Source organism: Myotis daubentonii, chromosome 11 (genome assembly GCF_963259705.1).
Source record: "Myotis daubentonii chromosome 11, mMyoDau2.1, whole genome shotgun sequence".
Lineage (NCBI taxonomy): Eukaryota > Metazoa > Chordata > Mammalia > Chiroptera > Vespertilionidae > Myotis > Myotis daubentonii.
In genome coordinates, this window is record NC_081850.1 from 64,124,042 (window position 1) to 64,146,753 (window position 22,712).

The following is a 22,712-nucleotide window of genomic DNA, read 5'->3' on the forward strand; positions in this document are numbered from 1 at the left end:
TTAAAAATAAACGTCTCGTGCATGCGCGATACATGTAAAGCTCTCGCTGCTGCCTATCACACACGTTTTAATTTTATACTATATTATATATACTATTTTGACATGTAATTTTTTGCAGTAACGTAATTACCGCACGAATCTTTCTTCTAATTAATTTCCTTTCAATGTGCACGAATCTGTGCACTGGGCCACTAGTTTTTATATAAATTCCCTACTTTTCCTACCCTATTCAAGAAAAAATCAGTAGCCCTGATGGCGTCAAAAAAAAGTAGACTTCCACTGCAGTCCATAACATAATGCCAAGACATAAGACCATTTATAAATACTTATCTTTTGGAAAATCCTTCCTATACATGGAAAATCTACTTTTTAAAGTTCACAAAAGAATGACAAGGCTCAGAGACAATCTTAAATCTGATTTCAGACATATCCAATTACAAATAATCAACATACTTTTTAAATAACATTCAAGCATATTAAGATGTCTGGGGGGGAAACACTGCAGAAACTAACAGAAGGCAAACTTCAGAGGAGCCTGATTCCCAAGTTCAAGGCCCAGTCAAAAGACTCCTAACTGCAACCTAATCCAACAAAAAAAGGTTTACTGTTTGCTCATCTACTTAACCCTTTGGAAATACACGTCCAATTCTAAAAATCTCTCAAAAAGTCTCAAGGTTCTCAGTGAAACAGAGATTTCACTTGCTAATTAAAGATTTGTTTACTTACAAGGCCATTAATTTTCAAGATGAAGAGACCCCACTAATATATTCTGTGGATTGCTCAGCAAATAGTATCACAAAGAAGAGTAAGAGAATTCTTTTTACAGTCAAACTATATATATAGTAAATCATGGGTGTTAAGGGCTGAATTGCGTTCCCCCAAATTCATAACTAAGTCCTAATCCTAAGAACCTCAGAACGACTGTACTGAGAGACAGCATCTTTAAAGAGGTCATGGGGGTGGACCTTAATCCAGTATTGCTGGTGTTCTCATAAGAAGAGATTAGGAAGCATTGTAGATCGTTATTTACAAGCCAAGAGAGGTTTCAGAAGAAAGCAACACTGTTGACTCCCTGATCTCAAATAGAATTGTGAGAAAATGAATTTCTGTTGGTTAAGCCACCTAGTCTGTGGAACTTTGTTATAGCAACCCTAACAAACTGATACAATAGGATTATGTGCTAATGTAGGAGTAAAATTTGTGTTGGATAATTCTATTAATCAGTCAGAAGGTACAAGAAACAATAACTTATCACTCAGAACATCTCTGCTCTCAATAAGTAACCTCTGGTTACAGCACTTCTTCAAGTGCAGGTTCTGGTGCTTACGCTGAGTCTCCATATTTCGGGGCCAGGCTTTGCCCAGGCTCTCAAAGGCTCCTAGCAGAGATTCCAGCTGCAGCTCCTTTTCCTTCTCATTCTCGTCTTCATTTTTGGTTGTCCGGACTCCAATGCTTTCAGGCGAGTTCTAGAACATGCCCCCAAAAAACAAGAAAAAAGGAAAGCAAAATGTAATTTTTTTCGAAGTTACAGGTTTACTATTAAAACAATCAGGGTGCCAAAGTAGGAGATGTTAACCAAGAATTAAATGCTAAATTCTCTAGCCTGAGTTTTCCTATTTCTAAAAAGAATTTGTAACAGGATACTACATCTTCTAATAAATATGGGAAATCGTTTCAAGGAAATCTGAGGCAAAGTGGAAAATAAACACTGTATATGTAGTATTTTGAGCACCACATAAAAATACTTGCATTAGAATCATGGAATTAAAGATGAAAGAACTTGGTAATGACCTAAATCCAAACTCCTATAAGAAGGAAACAGGTTGGAAGTGACTCATCCAGCTAGCTCGAAATATCGTCAACTTGAAATATAAGTCTTCCAAATCTATTATGTAGGTAATATTATTTAAATAGCCTTTTTACTCAAAGAAAACAACTATAAATTAGCAGCCACACAAGAAATAAGAATGCTATTTAAACAATTTCATGTGTCACAAAAAATAGTGAAACTATACCCTTATTTCTTTAAAAACAAGTATTTCATTTTCCAAATGAAACTGAAGTCTGTTTTGGATCAAACCCTGTGCCCCCCATTAAATGGCAGAGGCCATTAATGGTGACATACTGAGCTTCCTGTCTTCACACTAGGAGGCTGGGGTGACTTCTGCACAAGCTCAAAGGCAAAGCTTATTGTAACTACAGGGTGGGGCAAAAGTGTGTTTACAATTGTGAGTATGCAAAACATAGAGGTTATTCTTATATTAGCACCTATTAATTATTGTATTACTTCCCATATGAACAACTGTAAACCCAGTCTTGCCCCACCCTGTATGACAGAGACCATTCATTCTAATGTCCACTCCTGTAGCCTAGAGTTTCTTGGCTTGCAGGTCGAAACCCGTGTAATAAACTCATCCTTCTGCTTTGTTTTAAAAATAAAGCTAACCAGCCCTGGCTGGTTTGGCTCAGTGGACAGAGTGTCGGCCTGTGGACTGAAAGGTCACAGGTTCAATTCCAGGCCAGGGCATATGCCTAGGTTGCTGGCTCAATCTCCAGTGGGGGCAGTCAGGAGGCAGCCAATCAATGATTCTCTCTCATCATTGATGTTTCTATCTCTCCCTCTCCCTCTCCCTTCTCTCTGAAATAAATAAAAATATATTTAAAGTCCTATCTAATAAAAGACAAAAAGGGTAATTAACCGTACCTCCGCTACACTTCCCATTGGCTAATCAGTGAGATATGCAAATTAACTGCCAACAAAGATGGCGGCCGGCAGCCACGTAGCTAAAGCGAGCAGGAGGTTTGCTTGCTCCAGTGATGGAGGAAGCCAAGGTTCCCCTCCTGCCGCAGCCTGGCTCTGAGCTCCGAAAGCAACAGCTCCAAAAGCAACAAAGTTTCAATTATAGAAGTGAAACAAACCCCAGATACCTGCTTTCAGCCAGCTGCGGCCTCAGAGCTGGGAGCGTCAGTGAAGGCAACAGAGTTTCAATTACAGAAGGTAAATAAATCCCAGAATAAAAAACAAAAAGGAAAAAAAGGAGAGGCTGGGAGCTTCAGTTGCAGGCCAGCCTGAAAACGGCCCTCAGCCCCTCACCCAGACTGGCCAGGCACCCCAGTGGGGACCCCCACCCTAAAGGGGGTGTGGCCAGCCTGAAAACAGCCATCAGCCCCTCATCCAGGCTGGCCAGGCATCCAAGCGAGACCCCCACCCTGATCCGGATCACCCTTCAGGGCAAACCAGCTGGCCCCCACCAGTGCACCAGACCTCTATCCTATATAGTAAAAGGGTAATATGCAAACTGACCCTAACAGTAGAAAGACTGGGAATGACTGGTCACTATGACACACACTGACCACCAGGGGGCAGACGCTCAATGCAGGAGCTGCCCTCTGGTGGTCAGGGCACTCTCACATGGGAGGAGCTCTGCTCAGCCACAAGCCAGGCTGATGGCTGCCAGTACAGCGGTGGTGGTGGGAGCCTCTCCTGCCTCCTCAGCAGCGCTAAGGATGTCCGACTGCAGCTTAGGTCTGCTCCCTGCTGGTAAGTGGACATCCTCCGAGGGCTGCCGGGCTGCCAGAGGGATGTCTGATTGCCAGCTTAGGCTCAATCCCCCCCGGGGAGTGGGCCTAAGCCAGCAGGTGGTCATCCCCTGAGGGGTCCCAGACTGCGAGAGGGCACAGGCCACGCTGAGGGGAACCCCCTCCCCCTGCAAGTGCACAAATTTTTGTGCACCGGGCCTCTAGTAAATAAATAAAATAAAGCTAACCACTGTCCCCTTCTACCATGAAGGACTAATGGACACCAAGAATGCATCTGCAGCCAGATTTCAGCTAAGTACTGGCCAACGGGATAGAAGTGAAAATGCCAGGCAGCATTTCCAGGAACTCTCCTTAAGAAAGCACTGACATGCCTACTTTGATCCTTCATTCTTTCTTCAGCTTTGCCATCACCTGTCTGGAATGTAGCTACACTGTGGACCATGAGGACAATGATTTTTTACTATTTGCAGCTACACTAATCCTATAATAAGATATGCAAACAGAACACAGAAAAATCTTTTCTTTTTCATTTTTGAAGTAGAAACCAGACCTGAGAGGATACAGGTGGTCATTACCTTCTTGATGAGAGGTATGACAATGTCAGAAAACTCCTGGAATCTGTCTTCTTTGGTGGCCTTCAAGACATCTCCTGCACAGCTGATTGCTACAATTTTGTATTTGGGGTTCTCTTTGCAGCACTCCTTGAGAACAGCTTGGAGAATTTCATTTGTGCTGGGTTGATTTGGCACAGGCTTTTCCAGCTCTTCACTACAGGACCCATACAAAAGCGTCACAACAGTTAATAAAGGCCGCCACTCTCGGGTTCAGTTTAAGAAATGGCATCTTCACAAACAGAACATTTACCTGCAAGCTGTCACCACACAGGCAATGGCTTTCAGCAGTTCTTCCTAAAGGGTTGAAAAATGAGAGAATGCTATTACACACATATTTATCATTTACATTCTTTGCACTATGACTACAATTTCATAACTACAACAATAAAAATCAACCAGAGTCATCTTATCTTTAGGCTCTTACTGTTTAATAAGTACACCCATAGATGCAGAACAACTGCCTTTCTCTCCATTTCATAAAGCCTAGAGAGCTGACTTGCCCAAGGTCACACAGGCAGAAGTGTGGACAATGGAGTTAGAACTAATCTGCTTCTAGCCCAGCTCTTCTTCTCTGGTACTGCACTGGCCAACACTGACGTTTACAGCATCAAATAGACTGTTTCATGCTGCCACAATCTCATTTTCCCTGCTGGGTGCTCACTGTAAGTATACTACTACTGCCCTAGTATAAAAAATGACTGTTACTCATTCATAGGCCCAGAGATGAGCATCCTCAGGTCCAGGTTTGGACAGCCTGCCTTGCTATTCAATTTCACATATGCCCAATCCTGATCTGTGCATGAGGTCACTGGTTTAAGACTTATCTTAAAAAGCTAAACATGATAAGTAAAAAATCAATCTCCAGCATTACTATGCAGTATTCAGGACACATGGGTTGCACTTTGAAAATCTGGTTCACAAAAACAATCCATCTGATATCTCACAAAACCAGATTCTAATTTTTGTAAGAAATGAAAGACAAAGTCATCACCCTTTAAGGATACGTTAGATTTAACGGGGCGTGAGTGGTTCCTTTACCTTTCCTGCCCATGTTCTTCCAGCGAGGCCTTGCAGTAATGCGGTCAGTATCATTCCCAGATATGGAGGTACTAGGGAGCTGGTTTGTTTTGCAATTGATGCCATGGCAATTGCACCCTGGGCTTTCATTTTCCAGGACTGAGACTGTAAAGCCTTCTGGGTAATAGCAATCAACTCCTGCAGGTATAACCGAATGCCACCAAAGGAACCTAGGTTACAAACGGTAAAATTAAAGCAACTTTTAAGTGACAAAAAAATTAAAATTAAAATAAATTACTGCTTTTTCTTTCCTAAGTCTGAAAAAGTCAGTAACCACAGTCTAAAGCAGTGATTCTTAATGGTTACATTATGCCACTCCGTAATAGGGAGAGAAAGCAGGTGGTGTTGTGTTCTATCTCTACAACCGCAGGACTTCATGTACTTGGGTATGTACATGAGGGCATCATGCCAATAGTCCTCACTCCACTGATGTGCGTGTGTCCAGGTAAAAAAAAAAAGGGAGGGTGGTTTGAGAAGCACTACTCTAAATACTGCTCTAAGGCAACATAAAATCACTCTTCACTCTCAAAGTAAAACTCTACTCTTCTGGGGCAGCGTTCCTACTGCATGGGGGCAGCAATGAGAGAGGAAAGAGAAGAGCTCTGAGTGCCAACCTTGAGAACTCAGCAACTGGGATAGAGGCTCAAAAGCAAACAAGACACATGCTATTAAGGTCCTGGGAAAGGAGCTACAGGAGTTTATGAATGAAAAATATGAGTAAAAACTCCAGCTGTGATTCTTAAGAAATAGGTTTAACTCATAGGTACTGTTTACTAACCAGGTACATTCTCCTGCCACACTTCAGTCCATAAGTTACATTCTTCCTTTTCTGATTTCTCCTCGTCAGAAATCTCATGCATGCCTAGAAATGCCAAAGGCAGAACTTCTTTGGCATGGTTCTTCAATACGTCAGGGCTGTAGCGTCCAATAGCATGAATAGTCAAAGCACAAGCGGTCTTGTAGATGGGTTCTGAAGAGAAGCAGAAAAAAACACAATCCTTATGATACTGTTTTTAAGGGTAACTAAATAGACTATTGCTCAATCTGGACCACAGTAAAATCAATTAGAAATGTTCTTAGCAAAGCACATAAAATCAGATTAGGTTGTTAACATCTGAATTTAAAATAATATAAATATTTAAAAGGTACCATCTTTCTCCATATACCAGCTATTGAGCTTCTGCAGGAGTTTCTCGGTGCTGCTATCCCGTGAGGTCTGAAAAAGAAACAATACTGTCATTTCTGTATAATTATCTAAGTATAATTACTTAACTAGGTAAGAAATTCAACTCACCCGAACTAAATGGCCCATAGCAAATGCACAGGATTTCTGAATTACACTGTTTCGATCTGTCAGGCCACTAAGTAAAGCACTCATAAGTTTACCTATCAGAAATAAAGGAGAAAAATCTGGCACTTGGTTGACCAAATGGTTTGCTCTGTCCCCAGAACCAAAACAAACCTAACCCTGGAATTAATACCTGATTTATTCCAGGGTAGTTTAGAGCCCTTGTATATTATATTTGTAATGTCCATTTGCCTGATATAAAATTTAAAATTCATCTGTGTCTAAAATATTGTGAAGGAAGTTGAAAAAATGAAAGCTAGGTACACAAAGTTCATTAGGCCCCCCTAGGGGCCAATGTAAGATGAGAAAATTGCTGATGTATAATGAGCTATATAGTAAACAAACCCTACAGGATGACAGATACTTTCACCTTCTTATACCACTGAGAAATAATCAAACACTTATAAAACTTGCTAAAATTGATCATCCTTTACTCCTGCAAACAAAGAGATAAAGGAAGAGGGAGAAAAAGTACACAGGATCACAAGCATGTCAGAATGATAATAATAATTATTTTTTTTAAATCTTGTCACACAAGACATGACCATAGAAAAATATCACTACGCACAGTTTTGACAAACTCACCTGAGTAGGGTGTTAGGTCCTGGGGACACTGAGTAGTTAATGACACAATGACACTGGCACAGCCTCCCTACAGGGTTACAAAGGCAAAGGTCTAAATTTGATGGTCACAGCGCTCTGAAACCCTTTGTTTTAGGTGGGTTTCGAAGATTTAAAAATAAAATATACAAAGTCTAACAGCCCCTCCATGAATCAATCTGGAAAGAGGAAAACTCTTATTTTAAATTAGCCATGCAGAGATTTTTTTTCAAAACCTCCAGGAGGAAAATGGGTGCTCTCATACACTGCAACTGGCCCTGGCCAGTGTGGCTCAGTTGTTTGAACATCATCTACCAGGAGGTCGCCAGTTCGATTCCCGGTCAAGGCATATGCCCAGGTTGCGAGCTCAATCCCCGTAGGAGGTGTGCAGGAGGTAGCCGATCGATGTTTCTCTCTCATCGATGTTTCTATCTCTCTTCCCCTTTCCCTTCCTCTCTCTCTAAAAATCAATAACAAAAAAATTGTTTTTTCCAAAAAAGAAAGAAAACTGATTCAATATTTTGGGAGGGCAACATATGTCATCTTATCCATCCTTGTTCTAACATTTCCAGTTCTAGAAATTTAACCATAAGAAATAGCTTCACATGTGTCGTCCCAAGACATTCATAACATGCTTTGTTTAATATCAAAAAAGCTGAAAACAAATCAGATGTTCCTTGAAGGATTAAAAGAAATGATGTACAAATAAAGAAAGAAAGAAATGATGTGACAGCCACACAGCAGAATATCAGATGACCATTAAAGAGGACGCTGTGGAAGACACATGCAAGAATAAGCAGCTGGAAGGAAACACTTGGAAATATTAACAGCAATGATCTCTGGGTGGTAAGCTTAGGACAAATTTTAACTTGCCCCCATGATCTATATATAAATGCTAAAGTTTTAAAAGGCAAACAAGTGTTAATTTTGTCAGGAGGAAAAAAAAATGTGACTTGCTTGTTTTTAGAGTGTGCGGGTAGGGTCTGATCTTTGAAAAATCTTGGAAAGACGTTTTCCTATCCAAACACCTGCTGAGTGCTGTGAAAATGCTAATCCCCACCTAAAAACAACCACACCTGATAACTTATTAATGGATGAGCATTCCCATTAATAAGTGATAATGAATGAGAACCCAGAGGGCATATACACAGCACCTAGGGGACAGAAATGACTCCACTAAAAAGGACAATATTAAGTCACATGTCATTTCCTAAATTAGTTACATGTCTTAATTTATTAATGCAACCATAAAAACAAACTGGTTAACCTAGAATATTGGGTTTTTTAAAAAAATAAATGAATTTCAAACATGTGGCTATTATATTTTTGTGGCCTAAACAAATGAGAATTACTCTTGTGAAAAATACACTTACCTTAGTTCCAAGACCTACACCACTTCTGATCAGTTCACATAATCTAGGAACTAGCTCACCCAGCACCGACACATCAAGATACTGCAGGCACTTTTGGAAAAGAATAAATATAAAGTTAACCTTAGACAATAAAGCCCATACCATACCTTCAATTAAAAACTGCCCATGTCAATCAAATATGTACCCACTAAATTTGACATGAAGTTGAAAAATCACTAGTATGATTTTGCTCCAATTTCAATGTAAAAACCATCATTGTACTGTAAACAAAAACCATTCATCGGTGGTTCAGCATTATAAACAAAACAGAAATAATGAAAAACACTGACTTTCTAAAGGAGAAAATTAATAATGATTATCCAACAAAAAAGGATTTTGCTGGACCTACTTCCTCTGTCAGTCCATGTTTAGTATAAGGACCTACATTAAAACTGGTCTTCAGTGGGTCTGCCCTACCAATCCATCTTATTAAAGTTGATGTCTTAGCAGATTTGCTTCACTATATTTTTTACAATGCAATTAAGTATATTCTGTTACTAAAGAGCACATCTATAAGGTGTTTGCTAACTATTCCTATTTAAGTTTTCTTTTCCTCCCAATAATCCAATTAAGAAGTAACATCCTTAGACCAAACTTTGGCCCGTCTCTCAGTAAACCGTAAAAAATATCTCCTTCTGTCCAGGCTTGTGATCTGCTTAGCAAAATTATTTCCAGTCGCTCATGAGCTCTGGATTAACCACTCCAGGGTATGCACAACAGAGACAACTTTAGTGACTTTAGCGACTCCTAATCTAAGAATCCAGGAACTTAGAACTTCGGTGCTAAGCAGTTCTTTTTTGCAAATCCCTTCCTATGACTAAAAAAAAAACCTATCAATACTGCTCAGGTCTCTTCCCCTGCCTTTATGCTGCCTGCTTCACTGAATATGTCCCGCCTACACCGCCCCAGGTCTTCCCAAAGACAATGCTCTGGCAGCAACAAAAATCTGAATCTTGCTAAGTAGGCCAAAGGATACCTAGATCTATACAGAAATATTTTAATAATATTGTTCTCCTATAATACAACTCTGGACTAATGGATTCTAGTATTTGAAAAATCATTTATTCCATTTAGTAATACAAAAGAAGAAAGAACTATACTAAGAAAAAACTGAAGTCACAATAGCTGTTTGACTCTCCCTTAAATTCCTATTTCATTTAATGTAACCTAGAAACTTTGAACAATTACACTCTAAGGTAAGCAAACACACTTAAACTCTCTCATTACATTAGGCACTGACCATGTTGATTGTTTCCATCATGGGAGAGGATTTGGCAGCACTGAGTCGAGCACTATCCATTGCAGCCTGAGAACAGAAACTGAAGTCACTCAGCACATTCAATTAACAAAGAAGAACCTCCACACACTCGCATAAAAGGGCTTTATGCCAAACTGAAGACTCTTTTGAAAGATAATATATATAACAAAGTCAAACATAAGTCCAATTCTAATTCCTTTTGACCTACATTCAACCATTTACCTGTAGAGGCAGCATCTCACTACAGGTGAGAAACTCAGACAATATTTAGAAATTAACGGCCCTCAGAAATTAACATGTAAGGCTCTGAACAAGTCATCCAGCCTACTTGAGCCTCAGGTTCTCCATCCCCTAAGTAAAGGAATAGACTAAGTAAATTTCCACCTAAGGTTTTTTAAAAATGTGTCTAAGCAACAAGAAAATTCATATATTTATTGCTTGAACTTTGTAAAGGGCCTTCTCATTTACAGTGGCATTTTAGTCTAATAGCTATGCTGTAGGAGAGGTTAACACTATCTGGACATAATAAATAAGAAAAATAAGGCAGTGACTTGTCCAAAGCTGAAAAGTCTGGAATAGAATTTATATTTTCTAATTCTCAACACAACACCTAGAAGGTTGGGAAGGGGCAAGACTACTGCTAAAAGAATGGAGAAGAAACAACAATATTAGAGATCCAGGGAAAAGACAGTAAGTTATTACATAGCATAGGCAAGTTAAAAATCAAATAGTCAACTGAGAAAAAACATTTACAATCTACATGGCACTCTGTCCTAATAAATAAAGACAAATGGAAAAACATAAGTAAGTCAAGTACAAAAACAGGCAAGGAATAGAAACACACAATTCATAGAAAAAATAAAAATAGCTAATATAGTATGAAAAGAAAATGGACAACACTAATAATCAGAAAGTGTAAATTAGAACAATGATTCTTGCTTATCAGATTGATATCATTCAATGTTGGCTTTAAGATATGGAGGAAATAGAACATTCATAATGTTTGATGCCACAAAATCTCTCCTACAAAAATTCAAAATCGTCTCATTGTGGAATACTAGGCATGAATTAAAAAGAATGTAATAGATCGATATCTACAAACATGGTATCTTGTTAATTACAAAAAGCAAGCTGCAGAACAACATTCATAGTCTGATTCTATTTTAAGATTAGTATGTTTGGTTTTATAGCCTATGACTACAAAAGAATTTTAAGACACAGGAAACTGTCAACAGTGGGTACTCCTCAGGAAATAATACTGTGCTCGTAGGGGAAAGAAGACTCCCAGGGAATTACTTTATACTTTGTATAGTTTTCATTTTTCATAATAAATGTTTCATCTGTAATATTTAGAAACTCTAATTTTTTAAAAGCTCAGTATATCTAAAAAGCAGAGTAATTTTAGACTATGCTAAAGTCTAGATACAAATTCTCTTTACTTGTAGGATAGGAGTGAGTGACCCATAAAAGGATTCTGAGAGTATAGGCCCAACCCCTAAAAAAAAATGGACAAAAACTGTGTTAAATAAATGTTAATGCATTTTTTGGATGGAAGTGTCATTTTCATCTGACTCACAGAACAGCATATGAGCCCTTTCCCTACCCACCCTGAAAAAGGGCATCCCTGTGGTTACAGTGACTGAGCTGTATCAAGAGTGGTGAAAGTACCATTCAAGGCATGCAGTTTGTCTAAGGACAATGGAAGGACTGTTCAGATGGGCCCCAGACCTTCACAGGGCTCCTCTTTCACGACACTTACCTAAACACCTGTGTTGTCAACTCACCTTTTCTTGGTCTGTAGCCCGGAGACTCAAATAATTGAGAACCTGGGGTTCCAATACACTTAAGGATTCTAGCAGAGCTGGGATGAGTTTTGGTGCATGTGGTTTCAACATGGCTCCTGCACTTTTGCTGATCTTCACAAGAGTGTTAATGCTACAGACACACAGAAAACACAGTCCTGTTAACAATACTAATAATAAGCCCTACAAATCTAATCATGGGGATGTCTTGCAGTGTATTGCATTTAAGAATACACTCAGTTGGTTATAGATCCTGGTCTTACACTATTTTTTGCTTTTACTTTGTATTATACATATTTTCACACATATATGAAAGTAGAGAAAATTGTAAGTTAAATTCTATGTATTCTCCACCCAGATCAACAATTGGCAATCTGGCCAACTTTACTTCATTTACATCTCTACCATAATACACACAGACATACTCTTTCCCCTGCCACTGTATTATTTTGAAGCATATTCTCTAACTAAACTTCAGTATGTATCACAAACAGGCAAGGATACTTTAATCTTAATCAAAACAGCAATTCACACTCAAAAATATTAATAATTTTTTTCATATCACCTAATATCCAAACTCCCCTGTTTCACAACTGTGTTTAAGTTTGTTGAAATCGAACCCAGGGCCCACTCACACGTGGCAATTTGCTACAGTTCTTGAATCTTTTTAATAGTGACTTCCCTTCTCTGTTTCTAAATAATTTATTTGTCCGCATTGACTATATCCTGGTGGTGTCACTTAACATGTTCCTCTGTCTCTTACATAGATCTGCAGGCTCAATCAAGTTCAGGTTCAATTTTTTAAAAGCAGAATCTTTCATAGGTGTTGTTTATGTGTCCTGTCCCAGCACATCACAGGCACATGTCTGCTCCTTGTTTGTGCTGTTAAGAGTGATGGTGAATTCCAGTTTGGTTAGACTGAACCATCCATTATAAAGTTCCCCATCAGCCTTTTACCAGTGGATTTGGAAGCCACAAAAAATCAATACCTAGATTATTTCACCGAGGACAGCAAAATGATGACATCCTAATTTTATCACTCCTAAAAGAACTTTGCCTTATCAAGTATGAAATAGTGCCGGTACTATCAATTTGGTCCAATTTTAAGAGTGAAATAAAAATGGAATAAAGTTCCTAAATAGTATTCTAGTTTAAAAATAAACCAAAAAATACAAACTAGAATCATTCTGTTAATTTCAACTTAAAATGGCCATATGTATCTAAATGTGAGTGTATTCTTTTAATATTTAATTACTGTAAGTGGTAAAGTTTATTTTAAAACTAATAAGCTCTGCAATATTACTAGATGGTACAACCAGCAAGCAAGCTCCCAAGGACTCATGGCCTAACAGGAAAATGTGCTTGCTGGGCACAGAGGCCAATGGAAATTTTTTAAAAAACACTCTTCTCAAGGGTGAGGCCAAATGGCAAAATGCTGGTCAAAAGCAAGGTTCCCAAGAGAATGTTTTTGCAAATATATTCTAGGCTTTTTAATAAATGCCCTTTCTTGGGTTACCTTGGGTTTTCCTCATCTCATTTTCCACACTTTCAAATTGAAACATTCACAGAACTAAGTAAATCCAGTATATTCATTTCATCAACTGAGTCACACCTGAGGGCTCGAACTTCTGTCACAGGACTCATCATTCCTTTGTCCAGAAGGCAAGGCAGAAGGGCAGCGATGGTTCTCTGGCCAGCTGCTCCTTTGGCAGGGTCACACATTTTCACACAAACCTCACACACAAAGAGTATGGAAATTAGTGAAACTGACCTCTCACCCAACACTTCCTACTTCCCACATCCATAGAAAAGGATGAGTGAATCCACTGTCTATGACACTACAGAAAGAAACAGAAGAAGGAGAACTGGGATTGAGTGCTATGTCTGCAATAACTAAATGGAAAATTTGGTAATGTACTTTATTTTCTAAGCTTTGGCCTTCCAATTTGTGAAATAGGAAACCACTAAAGATAAAATGAGAAAATTTCTAAGAAAATATTTAACAACATGACCCAGAATGTATTAATCTCTGATATACCATAAAATCAAGTTCAAGTGGGAAACTAGTTTCAAAGAGCTTGCCAACCTCATAAAAATGAAAGGCAGATTAACATATAAACACAGCAATAGTAAAGAGAAAAGACAGATGTTGCTTAATCTAAATGAGTAACATGCTCTTCACGGTCAAATAAAAGTCAGACTTTATATAAAGACCAAAAAAAGCTCACCATTTAAAAAGACCAGCGAGATATACTAATAGGTGTTCTAGTGTAATAGCACCCAGCTTCACATTCATTGTAAGAACAGTGAACTATAACATGATACCAATTACACTGCAATTAAATGTCATTTTATCTGATAAAAAATAAGTCATTATTATGGTTCTGCTAAGTCACTAGAACCCTGCCCCATTTCACGCCCCCCCCCCCCATATAAGATAAGAATTCTTACCTTGCTCAGGGTTTTCAGAGCTAGCTCTGCTGCTTTTCGTACAGATTCCTAAAAAAGAGAAAAGTTTAGCATCATAAAAGTTAGTTTCCTTCCACAATGCATAATAACTGCCTCTAGGTCTACACAGGTTAGTGTGAAAAGTCCTACTTCAATTCTAGGCAAAGAACAGTGCCTCTTTAGGCTCTTTGCCCATCAAGAAACATATTTCCATGCCATATATACTTTTTTAAAAAATTAGGTATGATCTATTTTAACCTTATAACAATATGGCTATTAAATAAAACAGTTTAGAAACTAAATATATTATAAAAACAAACATAAAGATCTCTATGAGGATTCTAAAAAACTTTTAAAATATCTCTAATGAATAGACAGAAAGAAAGGCAAAACTGAAATGCCTTTTTTAAAAGTAAACATGTTTTTATTGATTTAAAAGAAAGAAAGGGAGAGGAGGAGAAGAATTAAACATCAATGATGAAAGAGGATCACTGATTGGCTATCTCCTGCATGCCCTCTACTGGGGATTGAGCCCATAACCCAGGCATGTGACCAGGAGTTGAACAGTGACCTCCTGGGTCATGTGTCGATGCTCCACTACTGAGCCACACAAGCCAGGCTGAAATGCCTAATTTTAATGGTAAAATATCAAAATATCTAAAATTTAGATTTCCCAGGAAAAATGCAGAGGAACTGGTCATGCCATTTGGGAATGGCTGATCCAATTTATGAAACTTATCAAAGTAGAGTTATTCTGGATCACTTCTAAACTCTTATTTGTCCCTAATCAATAGCATCATGAGATCTCTATTAAAAGAAGCTCAAGCAATGGCCATCTTTTTTAAAAAGTCAATTCAGTTTATATCTGGGTCATGGGTCGATGCTCCACTACTGAGCCACACAAGCCAGGCTGAAATGCCTAATTTTAATGGTAAAATATCAAAATATCTAAAATTTAGATTTCCCAGGAAATATGGGAAGAACTTGCAGTCTTTAAAAATAGTCTGGATATTGAATTTTTAAATATATAATTATACATATTTTAACAATTTCAGTTTAAGCTATTCTATAAATAAAGGCAGATTTTACCTTTATGTCATCTTGTACTCTAAAAAGAGTTTCCCAAATTTCTGGAAGTTTATCAATGATGTCATCTAGGGGTCTTCCTCTCAGTAAGTCATTCAGAGCTAAACAGCTGAAAATAAACAATTTGGTTTCAAATACATGATCAAGAATGCTCAAAATTTTACTCTGAAACATTCGTATCAAAAAAGAATATGCATTCTGCCTGTATTTCTAGTCCTTACTCTACCCCACCTCAAGACAGCAATGACCAGTTTCTCTTTGGTGACTCAAATATACCACAGACATATGGCATTTACAGTCATCCAATGTCTGTTTCCCACAAAACAATACAATCTCTTCGAGATGATACATCATTTTTTACTTACCAGTGTACTTAGCACTCTGCCAAGCATATAGCAGGCACTTAATAAATATAAATTAACATGTGTACATAAATCCTCCCCTAACAAAGTCATGAGAGTATATAAATATATCTTGATGTCTACCAATTTAACAAATGATCTACTACTTCTTTAATTTCATACTTATAAAAACTAAGACATCTTAAGAAAACCACTGACCAGAGTTAAATAGTTAAATATCAATAACTGCCTAACCCAATCAGAAATACATTTTTAAAGAAGCTTTAATTTACTCCTTTGGCCCAAAGTATAAAACTTAAAAACGTCAAGAGAAAAATTCAGTTGCATTTAACTAGTCTTGTTATTTCCAAAAATTGTACCTGGATTCTCGAACTCGCCACATACTGCTGGTAAGGTTCTTTATCAAATCTTGAAGAATTTCCTTCAAGTACTTATCCACCTAGGGAAAGCAAAAGGATAAAATAAAAAATGTGAATTCTATCAATAATCAAATTATTCATCTCTAACCACCTGACCATGGTTTTTTTTTTAAATATATATTTTTTATTTCAGAGAGGGAGGGGGAGGGGGAGGGGAGGGGAGGGGGAGGGGGAGGGGGAGGAGAGGGGGAGGGGGAGGGGGAGAGGGAGAGGGAGAGGGAGAGGGAGAGGGAGAGGGAGAGGGAGAGAGGGAGAGAGGGAGAGAGGGAGAGAGGGAGAGAGGGAGAGAGGGAGAGAGGGAGAGAGGGAGAGAGGGAGAGAGGGAGAGAGGGAGAGAGGGAGAGAAACATCAATGATGAGAGAGAATAATGGATCAGCTGCCTCCTGCACCCCCCTACTGGAGATTAAGCCCGCAACCCAGGTATGTACGCTGACTAGAAATGGAACCATGACCTCCAGATTCATAGGTCGATGCTCAACTACTGAACCAGACCTTTCAGGCCTGACCATGTTTCTGTATGTACCAGCCTAGTAAGTATGTCTCTAGGCCTCTTAGCCTACAATTCTTTCCCCACTTCAGTTACTAAAAGCTGCTGGACTGAGCATTTTAAAATGCAAACTTGATCCTCTTATTTCCTTAGTGCATGAGAATAAAGTCCAATCACCTGGACATAAATATAAAACCCTCTGTGATCCATCTAATGCCAAACGTCTCATATTCCATCTCACCTCCAGTTCTTGGCACATACTACTCTACCTTCCATCCGCTACTTGCTTAACTAACTCACACTTGTCCTTCAAGATTCAAATCAGGCAACACCTTCACAGAAAAGACTGGCCTACTCTACCTCTGTTCCCACAGTACCTTCTCAAGCACCTATCAGTCCTCCTAGCTGTACTGCTCCATCACACTGAGACCTTGAGGGCAGGGACAGTGTCTCAGTTGTCTTTGCGTCCCTGGTACTTTGCACAGAGTCTAGCACAGAAAGAAGTGCTATAAATACTCAGAATCAAAGATGCATTTAATCTCTTAAGCCTGTTTTGTTTTGATATACACATCAATTTGGTAATACAAACTGATGCCAGACTGATCCTGTGCTGATCCAGAGAACCTCAAAACTTACAGCTTCTCCACCTCCACTCTTGTAGAGGTTTTTTAACCTCGCTTATATGTAAGAAAACCAAGAGAAGTAAATAGTTCACCTAAGATTTAACAAAAGGATGTCTTTCAATGTCCACTTCTCTAAACATTCTCCACAAGGATCTCACCCACACTTGTGGCTTCACTTTCACTCATACAAAGATGATACTCACTCAGAGCTTAGGCCTCATGCCCTGAACTCAGATCTATAAAGCCAGCTGGCCTATTAGATCTTGACTGCCCAATGGTACCAAATAATCTCATAGAGCAAAGGAAACTCATCAATCCTTCGAGCTGACCCCTAAGTACCTACCACCATGAAAGGAACACACTCAACCTATTATCAGACTGAAGGGAGAGGAAAGGGCCACATCATGTGCAGGGACTGTAATAAGGATCATGGAATTTATTTAAAGTGAACTATGAAGTCACGAAAGGATTTTAACCCAAAACGGCACAAACCAGTTTGCATTTTTTTAAAAATCACTTTTACTAATGATAATTAAATGAAGGAAGGCAAAGAGAAAGATGACAACCTGTTCACAAGGAAATAATAAAGAAAGGAAGAGAATGGATTCAAGGAACACTCTAGAAGCAGAATCAACAGAATGTGCCACTGGATTCAAATGGGGATGGGGGTAAGACAGACAAAATTAAGGATGACAGCAAGTTTCCTGGCTTGGGTAAATGGATGAACATTGAGAACAGATAGGGAAGGTTGTTTTAAAATATGTTTTTATTGATTTTTATAAAGAGAGGAAGGGAGAGGGAGAAAGAAAAAAATCGACTGGTTGCCTCCCATTAGCACCCTGACCAGGGATCAAACCTGAAACCTGGGTATGTGCCCTGACAGGAAATCGAACCGGCAACCTTTCCCAACTGAGCCACACCAGCCAGGGCGGAACACTGTTTTTCTCCAAGCCCTATTCTAGACATGCTATGTCTAAGGTATTGTGAAATAACACCCAACTTAAGATGTCAAGCAGCAATAAGATATGCAAGTCAGGAGCACAAGTCTTGTCTGGGCCAAAAATATAAGATTGGGAATCATCACAATAAATGCCCTTGAAGTGATGAGCTCATCTAGAATGATAAAGCTGAGAGAGTAAAAGGTACTCAGAGGCAAGCCTGGAGTGGAGAAGTCCTAATATCTAGGAGTGGAACAGAATATGAGAAGCAGCCAGATGACAGAAAACTGAGAGAGAAAGACCACACACAGTAATTGCCTGCTTCCTTGTCTATCTCCTCAACTAAGTCAACTCCCTGAATGTGGGAACCATGGCCTGTTCTCCATTGCATCAACAGAACCTATGGATATGTAGTATTCCACTTGTATGAATATACCGTCCTTTTTTTACCCGGCCACCCAGTGGACATTTAGATTATTTCCATTTTTGCAACTTAAATAAATGTTGTCATGAGTATATTCGATACTTTGAAAGAAGAAAGCAAACAAGAAATAAAAGAATTTGTATTTGTTTAAATAAATAAGTATAAAAAGTAAGAAAGGAAGATGGGCACTGGGTTCAAATCCTGTACATAATCTTAGACAAGAAGTCAGAGATACTTGCCGTTGTTTTGTCAGTGACCAATGCGTTCCAAATACTTGTCATGGCCTGTCTGATGCCAAGGTTGGGATCAAACTGGTAACGATAGAGACGAGGAACGAGCTGAGGCAGAAAAGGAGCCAGCTGTTCTCCAGCTTTGGTAGCAATTACATTAAAACCAAAAGCAGCACCCTGAAAAGATACGATGAAGTGGATCAGATACATCTGCTGCAGTAAAATATTAACATATTCAATATATGAAGATCACAAAATTCTCCCTCCCAAACTTGCCCCTGAATTGAGCCTGATTTTATTGGGTGTCCCAGCTTTACCAATCAATAACAGCAGCCATGTGGTGGTCTGGCTCTTTCTAATCATAGACTTTTATAAAACATACTGCATATCAATTGTCACTGCCCACCAATTTAACAGATTTCGCATTGCAGGGGGGAAAAAATAAACTGTCCAGTGATAGTAACTTACCTTCCTTGAGTTCCACATTGCATGATGGTTTGCCAAATTCATAAATTTATATACCAGGTCTGGCTGACTAAGATCACTGGCCAGAGAACAAAGCTCCTTATAAGTAGAAAGGCCCTGTCTTGAAAACAAACAGAAAGTATATAATAATGTATTGCTCTATCTCTGACCTAATGAAAATTACATTACCAATATTACTAGGACATCTTAAAATTATGTTTTTACTAAATTTCCAATATTGCATTACCTCATCACTGCAGAGGGCAGAGAACCAGACGGAAAAGAATATAAAGAGTCACATAATCCAATATCACCAATGCCTGGTAAATGACCTCAACACCCCTGCAATTCTCACGGAGTTAGAGCTCTCACCAGTTTGGGAGGCAGGTCGGTGACCCTTCATTATATTGTGCATGAATCTCTCTCACCATCATGAGACTGACTGGAAGATAACTTCCGTCTTCCCGAAGACTTTTCCAGCTAGAGCACACAGCTTGGTAATAACACCTTGAATCCTGTTAATTTTCCTCTGAACAAATAATATTTGCTCAAATACCTGATCACTTGGGTTAGTTGCTTTGTGAAAAGCAAGTACTTTTTAATAACCAGGGAGAGTAAGTAAATGGAAACAACTCTCCACTGAAAGCAATGAGGTAAGGGAGCACCTCAGCAAGAGCCAATGCTGCTTTCTAATGCTGCAGGCAGCACACAGCCAAATCTGCCATTTTCCCTGAGCATTTTTAGAGGAAAAGCAACAGTGTAGCCACAATGGAATAATACAAGATAAAAGAGGGAGGGCTCTAGGAATTATTTGAAATGCTAAATTGGTGAGCTTTAAGACACCGACCAAGTCGAGTCCTCCCAGTCCCACCCCCCAACCCCCCAAACCAAGTGCAGTGGATCCCCAACTATGCAGCCAGATTTTCCTCCCCCTGCAGGATTCACTGGCTGGGAGCTGACAGAACTTCCTTCAATTCAAGGTCAGGCTGAATGAAGGGTTGTAAAGCCTGGATCCTCAAAGCGGGAAAAGTCTAAAGGGCCACCCAAGGCCAGCTCCAGAGCTCCTGGCGAGGTCAGTATCTGCTTCAGTGCTGGCCCTATCCTGCTTCCTCACGCTCCGCCCCCACCCCCGGCTCCCCGGGTGATGACCCCAGATGTTCTTCAATAAACCTCCAGCATACAAATCTCCATCTCAGAGGCGGTTTCCCAGGAAACCCAACCTACAACATTAGGTTTTTCTCCATAGAAGTTTTCTCCTTCCACTAACACACATTGTCTAAGAGGGTGGAAATAAATTTCATGAGTGCTCTATTTACCAAACTGAAGATGTCTACAGGACTGATCCATGGATTGGACACACTTACCCATCAGGTGTTTTGCCAAGACCTCCCCCTTGAAATACCACTGTCTCTCCAGAAACTTCATGTTTAATTCTAAACCAAAACAACATTAAAAATTTATATCAGACTCAAATTTTTCATACCAGCATTCAACTAAGTGATACATTTTATTCCCAAACTGATAAAATTCTGTCAAATAGCTACCAAGTACAAGATGTAACAGTTGACTATTCCTTTCCATCAGCCTGAGAGTTTTATAAAATGAAGTCTAGAATAAATAAATAGACTCCAATATAAAAGAGCATCCCATATAAATACACTGAATTAAATGCTGTCTTATATTAAAAACTATCCTTCCTACAAGGAAAAAATATAAAGCAGCAACCAATTAAATTACAAGAAGGATATCCTCTCTCATACTCTTCACAGATCAGACTCTGAGTGATGTGCAAGCATCCTTGCCATGTCATCGTTTTCATTTAGCCAACAGTAATTATAGTGTTTTTGTAACCCAATGCTTTAACTATCCTGAGATCATTCAGTTTTCAAAATCTGACCTACTGGCATGCTTCCAAATAGTAGTTTAGTTAACTTTCTAGACAGTAATTAAGCTGCTATCCACAGCATAGCAATCATTGACTTTCCATTTAGAAAAGACTTAACAAACAGGAATATAAAAAGTTGAATTTTCCTTTTTCCAAGCATGTTCTTAGTATGTGCAAAACTTGTCTTATGCGTTCAAACCTGAAATTTTCAAGTTCACTGTACCTTTTGCCAGTCATAAGTGTTTCTACGAGTGTAGAAACCAATTCCTGTTGATCTTGTTCATTGCCCAGTTCATACACCAACCCAAGGCCTTTTGAAGCAACATCTTGACTAAGTTCTACACAAAAATCAGACAAAATAATATTACTTTAAGAAAAATTTGTCTACTGGCCATGAAGTTGAAATTTTTAAAAACTTGTAGCATTAATCCAAAGGGATATCAAAGTAAAGATATGAGACTAGAATCAATCTGCCTATTTTATTAAACATGTACTAAACCACCTCAGTGGACATGGCCCCAAAAAGTCCCTGTAACTGAGGACTACATTCACAGTAAGTCCAACCCACAAACCAAGTCAAGACTGCTGGGCCTCAGAGGATCAATGGACCCAAGTCACACACGTGAGAGGCTGACACCTCGCGGAATTCCAGTATTCCCACATCCAATTGTTTTTAATGAAAAGTCAACGCAAGACCATATGTTTAAAACAAGTTATAAAGTGAAGCTACTATTTAAATGCCTATCACATATACATTCGCTCTCTCCTGGCCTAGATCATAAAGAGGAAAGGAATCAGAAGTAGAAGAACGCTATTATTTAGTAGAAGGGCTAATGTTAAAGACGGCATCAGCTCCATTTTTAAATGCAAAACTGAAGAACATGATTTAATTAGAAAATAAGTAAATAAGAATCAAGTTTCCTGTACCCCTATTTCACTAATAGATTTTTTTTCAAAATTTGAAATATAAGTTTAATGATGTTTGGAAATCAAATATTTACCAATAACCTACCATCATTTTCTGACAAAACGGACACAAATGCGCTCTGAATTTCTTTAAGATGAGACTGAAAGAAGAAAAGAGGCACTGAGAAAAGTGAAACTCCTCCTCTACAGGAGAATAAGAATCTTCCTCTCAGGATACACAACACCTGTAAGATCTGAGGACCCACGGCAGTCGCGAGCCCTGCAATGCTGTCCTCTAGGAGGGTGGCCAAACTACTGAAGGTGGGACCGCCTACAGGTAGTCTAATGCACACAGTCTGAGCCTCCGCATCCTCACCATTCTGGTTGTGTGCCTTCCCGTTTAGAATCATCTTCCAGCCAACAGGTATCAGCTGCCATCCTTCATTCCTTCACGTACAGTTTATGTCAAAATATCTGTTATCGGTTAATGGCCCTTACCTCAGATTGCCTCACCTTCTTACACTTTCCTTCCTACCACCCTTCAATTATTAAGATTTCATAGCGGCTTCCCCAGTAGAGCTGATCGCATTTACAGCATGGCTTACCTTCACTTCTCTATGGGTACTCAGCTTCCTCACAAGGGAAAGGAGCCAGATGCAGGCTGCCTGCCTCACGTGTGGATTAGGGCTGGTGATATGTTTATTTAAAATCACATCCAACACCCAGGGAACCACATCATTCACTTTGGCTCCTGTGGGGGAAACAAAGAATGATGAAAAGAAATTAA

At 39.0% G+C, this 22,712-nt stretch overlaps 1 protein-coding gene across 9 annotated transcripts in view; it reads right to left on the reverse strand.

Annotated features, from left to right (window-relative positions):
* Positions 1-22,712, reverse strand: part of ECPAS (Ecm29 proteasome adaptor and scaffold) — a 96,702-nt gene that overhangs the window by 9,408 nt on the left and 64,582 nt on the right. For 8 of the 9 annotated variants that reach the window (XM_059657632.1, XM_059657631.1, XM_059657634.1 and 5 more), the window contains 21 exons: positions 22,531-22,676; positions 22,032-22,086; positions 21,243-21,357; positions 20,499-20,567; positions 19,138-19,255; positions 18,679-18,846; positions 15,907-15,986; positions 15,189-15,294; positions 14,103-14,150; positions 13,264-13,385; positions 11,634-11,784; positions 9,832-9,897; positions 8,553-8,642; positions 7,165-7,231; positions 6,526-6,617; positions 6,381-6,447; positions 6,010-6,201; positions 5,193-5,401; positions 4,405-4,448; positions 4,116-4,308; positions 1,328-1,466 (listed from right to left, as the gene is read on the reverse strand). In XM_059657632.1, coding sequence (XP_059513615.1) covers positions 1,328-1,466; positions 4,116-4,308; positions 4,405-4,448; positions 5,193-5,401; positions 6,010-6,201; positions 6,381-6,447; positions 6,526-6,617; positions 7,165-7,231; positions 8,553-8,642; positions 9,832-9,897; positions 11,634-11,784; positions 13,264-13,385; positions 14,103-14,150; positions 15,189-15,294; positions 15,907-15,986; positions 18,679-18,846; positions 19,138-19,255; positions 20,499-20,567; positions 21,243-21,357; positions 22,032-22,086; positions 22,531-22,676 — 2,337 coding nt within the window. The remainder of the gene's footprint in view (positions 1-1,327; positions 1,467-4,115; positions 4,309-4,404; positions 4,449-5,192; positions 5,402-6,009; positions 6,202-6,380; positions 6,448-6,525; positions 6,618-7,164; positions 7,232-8,552; positions 8,643-9,831; positions 9,898-11,633; positions 11,785-13,263; positions 13,386-14,102; positions 14,151-15,188; positions 15,295-15,906; positions 15,987-18,678; positions 18,847-19,137; positions 19,256-20,498; positions 20,568-21,242; positions 21,358-22,031; positions 22,087-22,530; positions 22,677-22,712) is intronic. The other variant, XM_059657636.1, reaches the window with a different exon arrangement.